The sequence below is a fragment of the Phyllobates terribilis genome, unplaced genomic scaffold (genome assembly GCF_046119375.1).
Source record: "Phyllobates terribilis strain yellow unplaced genomic scaffold, ASM4611937v1 Scaffold_2__4_contigs__length_985480577, whole genome shotgun sequence".
Classification (NCBI taxonomy): Eukaryota; Metazoa; Chordata; class Amphibia; order Anura; family Dendrobatidae; genus Phyllobates; species Phyllobates terribilis.
The window spans coordinates 869,059,299-869,072,012 of record NW_027362762.1 but is presented as its reverse complement, the minus strand read 5'-3'; the positions used below and the strand labels follow the sequence as shown (position 1 = coordinate 869,072,012).

General features: G+C 41.2%; 1 protein-coding gene across 4 annotated transcripts in view; it reads right to left on the bottom strand.

Moving 5' to 3' along the window:
• Positions 1–12,714, bottom strand: part of ACE2 (angiotensin converting enzyme 2) — a 111,527-nt gene that overhangs the window by 32,322 nt on the left and 66,491 nt on the right. For all 4 annotated transcript variants that reach the window (XM_073668060.1, XM_073668059.1, XM_073668062.1 and 1 more), the window contains 2 exons: positions 9,723–9,867; positions 6,283–6,381 (listed from right to left, as the gene is read on the bottom strand). In XM_073668060.1, coding sequence (XP_073524161.1) covers positions 6,283–6,381; positions 9,723–9,867 — 244 coding nt within the window. The remainder of the gene's footprint in view (positions 1–6,282; positions 6,382–9,722; positions 9,868–12,714) is intronic.

Sequence of the window (12,714 nt, the reverse complement as noted above, 5' to 3'; positions counted from 1 at the left end):
TACGCCACATAACTATAACTTTGGTTTTGCAGTTCCACGGGTCAAATCTCTGTATTATCCACTTTTGGGTCTTTTTTACATAAAACAAACAGTTTCAGTGTGTCGCTGACTGTTCAGCCCCAAATATATATATTTAAAAAAGTCTGGTATACGCCAGTAAATTAGAACTGTGGTTTTGCAGTTCCACGGTTCAAATCTCTGTATTATCCAGCTTTTGGCATTTTTTGCCGTAAAAAAAAACAGTAATAGTGTCTCCCTGTCTGTTCAGTCACAAATATATCTGTTTAAAAGATTCTGGTGTAGGCCAGACAAATAGAACTGTGGTTTTCCTCTTCCACAGTTCTAATCTCCTTTTTATTACCCTTTTTCCATTGATAGTGCGAGTGTAAGCTATTTTACTTAATTTACAATGGGCAAGGCGCATGGCAAGGGACGTGGAACTGGACGTTCTGGTGATGGTGCTTGTAGAGGACAGGGCCGTGGCCAAGGTGAAAATGTGCCACAACCAACAGCCACATCTTCTCGCTCCCACTTCTTGACCGAATTACTAGGGAAGCACACTACAACACCAGTATTGCCAACTGATCAGTGTGAACAGGTTATTAATTGGATAGCAGATAATACTTCCAGTTACCTGGGCACCACCACCTCCGGTCTGTCTTCCACACGGTCAAGTTTTAGTAGCCGTGAGTCTCAACCGCATACTCCTCCTCACCCTGATGCTCCTTCCTCCCACCATGCCGAGTGTCGTCAGACAGCAACTGATCCCACACTTGGACACTATGAAGAGCTGTTCACTGGTCCATTTCCATATTTGGGCCCCTCGCCTGCTCCGCTTGAAGTGGTGGAAGAGGATATCCCATGTAGCGATGCCCAAATATTTGAACAGCCACGGCCACAGGAAGTTGACGCTGGCAATTTGTCACAAGAGGTGGACGATGACGAGACACAATTGCCACAAAGTGAGGAGGAGGATCGTGGTGCGTAAGTGGAAGAGGAGGAGGTGGTGGATGATCTAGTAACTGACCCAACGTGGCAGGAGGACACGCAGAGCGAGGCAGCAGCACACAGGAGGAAAGAGGCAGAGTACCCCAACAGGCAGGAAGAAGCAGTGTGGTGGCCGCACACAGAAGGCGGGCAACAGTTCCCCGTAACACCAACACGAGGGACGTTGCCAGTACAACCGGTAAGTCTTCCAGAGTCTGGAATTTTTTTAAAGACTCTGCTGATAACCCCAAAAAGGCCATTTGTACCACCTGCCATGCCAGCATCAGCAGGGGTGACAAAACTACCAGCCTGACCACCACCAGCATGATCAGGCACATGGCAGCAAAGCACCCGACTTTGTGGGGTGAACCCCAGTGTCCACGACCAGTGTCAGCGGGTGTCACCACTGCTTCTTCCGCTGTTGTGCATGTAATAGAACCCCCTGTTGTGCGTGCAAGGCAATCCCCTGTCCATACTGCATGCAAAGATGCCCCCTCATCTCAGTCTTCACTTGTTATGGCAGTTTCTCAAGAAACAGAATCCATGTCCACGTCCCACCTCAACATTCAATTGTCCATATCCCAGAGCTTTGAACGAAAGCGCAAATTTGCAGCCAATGCCCCACAGGCCACAGTCCTAAATTTGCACATTTCACGACTACTTGCATTGGAAATGCTGCCTTTTAGGCAGGTGGAGACGGAATCCTTCCGCAACCTTATGGCGGTGGCCGTCCCTCGGTACTCGGTCCCCAGCCGACACTATTTTGCCCGATGTGCCATCCCCGCACTACACAAGCACGTGTCCCAAAACATCTGCCGTGCCATCAACAACGTAGTTACTGGGAGAGTCCACCTGACAACGGACACGTGGACAAGTGCTTGTGGCCAGGGACGGTACATCTCCCTGACGGCACACTGGGTAAACATAGTGGAAGCCGGGACCCAGTCGGACCTTGGGACGGAACACATCTTCCCCACACTGAGGATTGTGGGCCCTATGTCAGTCAGAGTTGCCCCCCACAGTGCACAGCTCCTGCGCATCATCCTCCTCCTCCTCCTCATGTTCAGCCTCCATCTCAGATATCACCACATCAGTTACAAGCTGGAAGCACTGCCGTACTGCCTCAACCAAGCGGCAACAGGCTGTGCTGAAACTCATAAGCTTAGGTGATAAACCTCACACTGCTTATGAATTGTGGACAGCTGTTAAAGAGCAGGCAGATCTGTGGCTGAGACCGCTGAACCTACATCCAGGCATGGTCGTGTGTGACATAGGCCGTAACCTGGTGGCGGCTCTGAGGCGAGGCGAGATTACACACGTACCATGCCTGGCTCATGTGGTTAACCTCGTGGTTCAGCGGTTTCTTAAATCGTACCCCGAGTTGCCAGATCTGCTCGTCAAAGTACGCCGCCTGTCAGCTCATTTTCGCAAGTCGGCTACAGCTTCCGCCACTCTTGCTGTGTTGCAGCAGCGTTTGCAGCTTCCGGCACACCGACTGGTGTGTGATGTCCCCACACGTTGGAACTCTACCCTCCACATGTTGCAAAGAATTTGTGAGCAGAAGAGAGCAGTTGTGGAGTACCAGCTGCGACAAGGCCGTCGATATTCAGGTCAGACTCCACACATAAGACCTCAGGAGTGGACCTGGATGTCTGACATATGTACCATCCTGACAAACTTTGAGGAGTCCACCAAGATGATGAGTGGCGATGACGCCATCATTAGCGTCAGCATCCCACTTGTCTGTCTTATCGACTTCAAAATGCCCTTCAGTAGGGTTATCAATAAGGGAACAACAAAAACATTAAACTTTAGGAGGGCGAAGTTTGATCAACTGATAGAAAACCTTCAACTTATTGACTGGGACAAAGTTCTTAATCAAAGGAATACGAATAGTAAATGGGAAACCTTCAAAAGAATTCTGAATACTCAGTGCGAGAGATATATACCGTATGGGAATAAAAGGGCCCGAAATAAGAGGAAACCAATATGGTTGAACAAGAACGTAAAAGGGGCGTTAAATAGCAAAAAAGAAGCATTCAAGAGATTAAAACAGGAAAACAGTAAGGAGGCACTAATGTGTTACAAGGAAAAAACGAGAACCTGTAAAAAACAAATGAAAATAGCGAAGGAGGAAACAGAGAAACGTATTGCTAGGGAAAGTAGATCAAATCCCAAACTGTTCATTACGTATATAAATAGTAAAAGGATTAAATCGGATAATATTGGACCGAAGTGAGGAAGGCAAAATCATAGAGAAAGATGAGGATAAAGCTAATCTATTAAATAATTTTTTTTCGACAACTTTCACAAAGGAAATAGAACTAACAGGAGAAATGAGAAGTGACAAGCTTAATCCTCCACTAAGTATGACTAATCTAACCCAAGCTGGGGTACAGAAACGCCTCAGTAACATTAAAATAAACAAATCACCAGGACCTGATGGCATACACCCACGGGTACTAAGGGAACTAAGTAATGTGATAGACAGACCGTTATATCTTATATTTAAGGACTCTGTTGAGACTGGGTCTGTACCACTTGATTGGCGACAGGCGAATGTAGTGCCAATATTCAAAAAGGGAGCAAAAAGTGACGCCGGAAACTATCGGCCGGTGAGTCTGACGTCCGTTGTGGGCAAAATTTTTGAAAGCTTCATTAAAGAGGCAATTACGGAGCATCTTGATGCTAATAATCTTTTAATCCCGAACCAACATGGATTCATGAGGAATCGCTCCTGCCAAACAAACCTGATTGACTTCTACGAGGAGGTTAGCTCTCGAGTAGATCAGGGGGAACCAGTGGATGTCGTGTATCTCGACTTCTCAAAAGCGTTCGATAGCGTGCCACATAATAGGTTGGTATACAAAATGAGAATGATGGGGCTGGGAGAAAATGTTTGCAAGTGGGTAGCAAACTGGCTAAGGGATAGAAGGCAGAGGGTGGTTATAAATGGAATATACTCAGATTGTATTTTCTTGACTATGAAAATTGTACATTCACACTGAAGGCATCAAAACTATGAATTAACACATGTGGAATTATATACTTAGCAAAAAAGTGTGAAACAACTGAAAATATGTCTTATATTCTAGGTTCTTCAAAGTAGCCACCTTTTGCTTTGATGACTGCTTTGCACACTCTTGGCATTCTCTTGATGAGCTTCAAGAGGTAGTCACCGGAAATGGTTTTCACTTCACAGGTGTGCCCTGTCAGGTTTAATAAGTGGGATTTCTTGCCTTATAAATGGGGTTGGGACCATCAGTTGTGTTGTGCAGAAGTCAGGTGGATACACAGCTGATAGTCCTACTGAATAGACTGTTAGAATTTGTATTATGGCAAGAAAAAAGCAGCTAACAGTCTATTCAGTAGGACTATCAGCTGTGTATCCACCTGACTTCTGCACAACACAACTGATGGTCCCAACCCCATTTATAAGGCAAGAAATCCCACTTATTAAACCTGAGAGGGCACACCTGTGAAGTGAAAACCATTTCCGGTGACTACCTCTTGAAGCTCATCAAGAGAATGCCAAGAGTGTGCAAAGCAGTCATCAAAGCAAAAGGTGGCTACTTTGAAGAACCTAGAATATAAGACATATTTTCAGTTGTTTCACACTTTTTTGTTAAGTATATAATCCCACATGTGTTAATCCATAGTTTTGATGCCTTCAGTGTGAATGTACAATTTTCATAGTCAAGAAAATACAGAAAAATCTTTAAATGAGGTGTGTCCAAACTTTTGGTCTGTACTGTATATATATATATATATATATATATATATATATATATATATATATATATATATATATATATATATATATATATATATATATATATATATATATATATATATATATACATATACATTCAATGAGTTGATTACTATACAGATCCCCATGTCGGTTGTGATAGTCACTGGGTTAGGCCAAACCCCTGAAATTGATAACCATGGGTAGGTCAAGCAAAGAGATGCCCATGGATTTCACCATTGGCAGAATTCATGTAGGTGATATTTTGGGACTTCCATGGATAATACTGTATCTTCAACTTTCAACCCAGATAATCCCTGTAGGCCATAGGCCATGTCCGCATTTGTGTTTTGGCTGCCATTTCTAATGGAAGTTGCAAAACAGCGCTATTTTACCTGTTAAACAAGAGGAAATCTGGAGGAGGAGACTCCAATGCTGATGTGAACAGAGACTGAGATATGGTTTTCTCATAGAAAAGCCAGTGTCGTAGTACTATGTAATTTCTAACTCATAACCACTGCTTTATGGCTTCTCCATTGTAGGCAATTCCACGCACTACTGCAAATCACACTACAGTGTGAATAACACAAAATTCTTCTCTTAGATGCGGATACTTTGAACTGTGTCAGCATCAACATGACTCCAATACTGTCGGATCCTGTGATAGTCTATAGGAGGAGGTTTGTGCGCTGACACGAGCATCCCGCCATTGGCGGCACAATGATGTCACTGCATTGCCGGCCTTCTCTGTGTGCAGAGGAGACATGAATTCTGTTGCCCACATTAGGTGAGTATAAACTCTATTAATCTGAGGAAGTTGGCATTATTATTCTAGCAGGGGGCACTCAAGGGGCATCATTACTTTCAATGGATGCACTAAGAAGGGATATTTTCTATACGTTTTAACCAGGAGGTATTATTTTTTTTCAAGAGTGCACTTAAGGGGAATTATTACTCGGCTAGGGGGTTTAATACATGCCTTACCGTGTGCGCTGGCAACTCACTATGCCACAGATATGACAAGCTGTAGCAAATACCTCAGAGATCAATAGCTCTATTGACAACAGCATGGCTTAGTGATGCCAATAGTAAAGCAAATGATCACTGGGACCAGTGATTGACGGCAGCGGTCAAAAGGCAAATACTTGTATACAAAAATTGTGTGATGGTAGAGGGCTACCAAGGCTTCTGTTCTTATGGCAAATCATTATCTTATTGACTAATTTCCACTCTCTACACCTTTATACCTCTGCATACGCAGATGCGGGCTGGACTTTTAGCTCATCTAGCTTTATGTGTACAGCATTGGTTTTTTTTTTTTTTTTTTTTTAAAAAGATGGCTGAACTATTATACAAATTAAGCCCTTTTTTCTTTTATGTCATCCTTTTTTCTCATAGATTGCAAGCTCTTGTGAGCAGGGCCTCCATGTGTTTGAATTGTTTTGAATTAGCTTGTTATTCAGAAATATCCAATAGTGTTTGTACATATATACCGCTGCAGAATATGTTGGTGCCATATGAAGATTATTATTATTCCTATGTACCTGATGAAAGAATAATCATTTGCCACATGGAATAAGGCTGCAGGGTCACAGTATGATTCGTCACGAGGAACAGGCTCCACCACACCAACAATCTTTCTCCTAGGAAATACAAACAAATCAGATGACTAGAAAAAAGTAATACAAGTTATTCTAGGTGATAACTACAAAATTAGTGCAGTTCTGATTGCTGAGATCCCCAATGATCATTGGGATGGGGAGACTTGATGGGCAACCCCTTCTAAACTGCTAAAGTGCCCCATATAAAATATTAAAAAAACATGTACTCACCTCCCGGATCTGCACTGTGCCCCCAATGTCAAAACTGTGTCTCTCAAGGAGTCAGGTGACATTTTTGTAACATGACCTCTGCAGCCAATCAAGACCCAGTGATCAGCTGCAGAATTTCAATAGTCAGTCAAAGTGGACATCTTTGTAACAATGCCAGTCCAGGAGGTGAGCATGTGTTTTTGTTTTATTTTATCTGGGGCACTTTAGCAGCACTACCGGACAACTCAGTGGTTGCACAAATGCCGGCAGAAGCTCCATTATAATCTGCATAGGACTGCCGGAGAGAGCTGAGCATTGTATGCAGACATACCTCTGACAGTCTCATAGACTTTAACAGAGACTCAGTCAGCACAGAATGACTGTTCAACTCAAGTACAGGCGCTCGGGGCATCATGACGGGACAATTATTTATATACACCTTCCCACCTGCTTGTCTTCCCTCTATCTCCACCACCCCCTTATTTGATTGACAGCTCTGGCTTCATGGGGCCAGAGAAGGGTGGAAGTAGATGGACAACAAGCAGGTGGGAAGGTGTGTATAAATCATTGGCCCTGCCCTGATGTACCGAGCGACTGGACTTGGTTTGAACAGTCATTCTGTGCTGACTGAGTCCATTTAAAGGAGTGGAAGTGCACAAGTATCTTGGCAGAACATCTGGTAGGGAGACCTCTTAAATCTAATACCAAACTGCATGTCAAGCTAACCTACGTTATAAGAGTGTCAGGGAAACTAACAAGACAATAATCAATTATGTTTATGAGTGGTAATAACTTTTTAATGTTTTCTTTTGAACATTGTAACATTATCTTCTTGACTAAGTTTGGATATACAGTATTTATGTAGCCAGAGAACTAGATAATTATGGTAAGTAAAGGGTTTTCTATAGAATTGTCAAGGTGAAAATAACAAACTGAATCATTTTAGAAAGTGGGAGGTTTGGATAAAAAAACCTCTCTGCATAAAGGTAATACAATAAGAAATGTATGATCAACCCATCAAGCAGATATGCACTTCTATCCATATAGTGACAGACTGAAGGATAAAGTCCTAACGATCCAGTTATGTTGATCTTTTATTCTACAGTTCTTGTGTTTCTTTCCCCTTTCTTTTCTTCTTTTTTAACCTTCCTTCCCCCTTTCTTTCTTTCCTTCTTTTTTACCTCTTATTTCCCCTTTCTTTCCTTCTTTCTTTAACTCTTCGTTCCCCTTTCTTGTTTTTTTAACCTTTCTTTCCCCTTTCTTTTGTAACCTTTCTTTTGTAACCTTTCTTTCACCTTTTTTTCTTTTTAACCTTTCTTTCCCCTTTCTTTCTTTTTTAACCCTTATTTCCCCTTTCTTTTTTTCCCTTCTTTTTTAACCCTTATTTCTACTTTCTTTTTTAACCCATTTTCCCCTTTCTTTTTTATCCTTTCTTTCCATTTTCTTTCTTTTTTTCTTTCTTTCTTTCTTTTTTAACATTTCTTTCTTTTCTAACCTTTCTTTCTTTTTTTTCTTTCTTCTTTTGTTAAATAGAACCTCACAACATGTTTTTCTACCCCAAACTAATGCCATCTGTGTTTGGGCGCTGTAATGCTGATTTTTCAGATTAATGTAATGTTGAATAGTCATGCAACTGATCCACAAATCCAATGGGGGGACACTGCAATTACAGCTCTGCTGCCTCTTTTCCCTATATTCCCCAGCCATCACATGTCTCTTGTCAGTTTTTGACAGGTCACTTTTCTTTCAGTGACCAGCCATCCCCGCCCACAGTCAAGTGCAAGCGCCATCATTCCCCATGACGGTGCATGCACAGAAAGCCCCTGATGAGGAAGACTGTTAGTGTGATAGTTTGCAGATGGCGTCAGTCACTAACCGTCTTCTTCACTCGGATGAACATCGTAGAAGTGAGCAGCAGGATTGAAGAATACTGTTCGCTTACTCCCGCGCCAGTCGTCCTTGTGAAGAAGGCGGTAGTGAAGAGAAGAAGCAGAGCTGTAAGCACTGTGTTCACCCACTGACCTTGTGTCTTATATTTATAACTATTCAAAAGTACATTTCTCTAAAGCATAAACACATATTTCTAAAGTAAAACTATGGATATAATCAATATTACTGTGCTCATACACCGATGGCATTAGTTTGGGGTGCAAAAACCTGATGACAGGTTTCCTTTAACCTTTCTTTCCCCTTTCATTCCTTCCCTCTTGTTTTAATCCTTCCTTCCTTACTTCTTGTTTTAACCCTTCCTTCCCTTTTGTTTTAACCCTTGTTATCTTCCTTCTCTTGTTTTAACCATTCCTTCCCTCTTATTTTAACCCTTTCTTCCTTCACTTTTGTTTTCACCCTTTCTTCCCTCTTGTTTTAACCCTTCCTTCCCACATTTATAGATGTACAGTACAGACCAAAAGTTTGGACACACCTTCTCATTTAAAGATTTTTCTGTATTTTCATGACTATGAAAATTGTACATTCACACTGAAGGCATCAAAACTATGAATTAACACATGTGGAATTATATACTTAACAAAAAAGTGTGAAACAACTGAAAATATGTCTTATATTCTAGGTGGCTACTTTGAAGAACCTAGAATATAAGACATATTTTCAGTTGTTTCACACTTTTTTGTTAAGTATATAATTCCACATGTGTTAATTCATAGTTTTGATGCCTTCAGTGTGAATGTACAATTTTCAAATTCATGAAAATACAGAAAAATCTTTAAATGAGAAACACAAACTTTTGGTCTGTACTGTACATATACAAGTTTTTGATATGTAATTGCATGCCTAAGAAAAAAAGTAAGTTCTACCCCTGTCTTTTTTGACAGGGTGCAGTTGTAGCATAACAACTACAGCAGACGTGATCATTGCAGCACCAGAGTAGTTGGCAAAAGACCGCTAAGCAAACTGATTGGCTGCAGTGGTCACTTGCTGTAGTTTTACATTGTTGCCAACTATGATGGGAGGCAACGCTGGACCTGCGGTGGGTAGGTACAGTTCAGATTTTTTTTTAACCTTGCCCAGCTGTTGAAATAATAAAAGTACTTATTTTAATAAAACCCCCTTTATATAACATAATATAGTTAACCATTTAATATTTAATTTACTAGATAATTTTAGAATTAGAAAAGAGAACCCGATAACACTGGTCAGTTCTTATTAATCCTTACTTCATCTCCCACCATGTCTTCATCCACTTGTCCCTTGGGATGTCACCTTTGAATACCTGCCATCTCCATTGTTCCAACATGTATGTAAAAGGCATGGTGCCGACAATAGTAAGGGCTTGTCTAAGCAAGAAGTTTATGTCCGTTTCTGCAAATGATATTGTAGAGAGATTAATTTTTCAGAATACTTCATATTGTTTTCTTGGCTCTCAATGAATAATTTACCAGTTGTAAATGTGAAGATCTAACTTTGGAAATTAACTAGTTGTAAATGTGAAGATCCAACCTTGGAACCATTACGTATAAGAACACATAAGGAAATGATAATTTGAAGACTATTATGGGAATACCTGCACAATTAAGTGGGTGTTTTGCAACATTGAGAGGGCACCTGGCGTATCATCGCCCAAATTAATATTAACACTAAAGACTATGCTGTTGTAGTTTATTGCTGCAGATTGTTACTATAGACAGTTTAACATAATAGTTCCACTGATTACGGTCATCTTGGTTCAGACACTGCTGTTACCAATTTGTTAGTTGGAATTTTTGTGTGCGTATTAAGAATTGTTCCTTGAATTTAAGCTATTTATACACAAGGACAAAATTGTTGGTACCCTTCTGTTAAAGTAAGAAAACCCACAATGGTCACTGAAATAACTTGAAACTGACAAAAGTAATTTTCAATTTAAATTTATTGAACATCAACTAATGAAAATCAGACATTGCTTTTGAATTATAATTCAACAGAAAAAGAAAAAAAACTATTGAAACTTCCACAGATGTTCAATAGCATTTAGATCGGAGCTCATAGAGGTCACTCCAGAATAGCTCCATTCTTTCCTCTTTGCCATTCTTGGGTGTTTTTAGCTGTGTGTTTTGGGTCATTATCCTGTTGGAGGACCCATGACCTGCAGCTCAGACCAAGTTTTCTGACACTAGGCAGCACATTTTGCTCCAGAATGCCCTGATAGTCTTCAGATTTCATTGTACCTTGCAAAGATTCAAGACACCCTGTGCCAGATGCAGCAAAGTGGACCTAAAACATAACCAAGCTTCCTCCTTTACCTTTAACATATTTGTCTATAATTTTATTCCTAATCTCATGAGACAAATCTCTACTATTCCTTCTTTGGTCCATGTTCAGTCTGCTACACACCATGATACCAAACAGCACAGTGACTACTTTTTACTCTTTATATAGGCAGACTGACTGGTTATTTTCAATATTTTACAGGGGTACCATTATTTCTGTCCAGGACATTTTCATTTTTTTTTTCCTGTTGAACCACAATTCAAAAGCCATGTCTGGTTTTTCATTAGTTGATATTTAGTACATTTAAATTGAAGTTGTGGGTTTTTCTTACTTTACCAGCAATTTTGTCCATGTGTGTAATGTTGTACAGTCTTAGTTTGATGACTAAAGGAGATCCATTTTACTCTATTGTTACCATCTTAGGGCTCTTTCACACGTCAGTATCTCCGGTACAAGTGGTGAAAGTTTCCACATGTACCGGAGACACTGACACACGCAGACCCATTCAAATAAATGGGTTTGTGTACACCTCAGTGTGTTTTTGCAGACCGTGTGTCAGTATCCACATCCTTGTGTCATCCGTGTGACAAGTATCGGCGCCTGGGAATCGCGCTGTTCCCAAGCACCGGTGCTGAACGCTGCCCTCATCATGGTTCCCTGCCGGCGCTGTGATCAGAACCAGCAGGGACCATGATGAGGGTAGCAGTAGTGTACTTTCAGTGTCCCCACCTGTAAAATTAAGAATTAAATAATAAAATCCTTATACTCACCTCTCCTAGGTGTCCCCCACTGTCATCCATGAGACCGCTGTTGCAGAGAAGCTGGGGAGAATGAGCCGCTCCGGATCTGCAGCTCAGGAGCGGAGTTCTGTCACTCATTGAGCGCAGCTGGGGACACTGAAAGTACACTACTGCTACCCTCATCATGGTCCCTGCTGGTTCTGATCACAGCGCCGGCAGGGAACCATGATGAGGGCAGCGTTCAGCACCGGTGCTTGGGAACAGCGCGATTCCCAGGCGCCGATACTTGTCACACGGATGACACAAGGATGTGGATACTGACACACGGTCTGCAAAAACACACTGAGGTGTACACAAACCCATTTATTTGAATGTGTGAAACCGGCTTTATAGTACATATGGAGGCCCACCATAACCACATGCCAATGTTTAATGGAAATAATCTGTTATTGAAAAGAGAGGTTAGAAGAGACCATCTGAATCTGCTACTCCTGGAAAGAGAAACGTGAACATTTGTTCAGATGTCTAAGGTGCTAGATATTAAGAATGGCGATACAAAATATTTGTTTTTGTGGGGAGGCTGCAGAAGCAGTTGTTGGCCGAGCATCAGAAAGACATTGTGACGCTACATCAGTTTGGTAACGGACTCCAAAATGTAACGGTGACATTGAAACTTAAAGAAGCACTCCCATCAAATTTTTTATCCTCTTATTATATTACGTATATATTAATGTAATCCATGTCAAAGGTACACAAAGTTAAGACGCAAGGTGTGAGCCTTTCTCAAGTGAGAAAGGCTCACACCTTGAGCCAAGACGTTGTGTACTTTTGGCATGGAATACATTTTTTTCACGTCTTTTTTGCTATGTTTGGAGTGCGACCTCTCTTACTCCTATATGTTATCATTATCGATTTGCCAGTGGATTTGGATGACCGCATATATATACACACACAATATGTATAGTATTCATTAGCTCATATATATAATATATGTGCAAAGGATGCTTTTTTACCCAGTTGATTATAAGAAGGCATATTTCCCAGGGATTACGCTGAACATACACGTAAGATGTGAAGTGAATACTAATTCTACAAGTGATTTTAATATTAAAGAAGCACTCCTCCTCCCATCAAAGTTTTTATCCTCAATACATTGTGGTCATCATATTATATAGCGCTGTGTACTTACAATTGCTCATTTTGCCTTTCTACTCAGTTA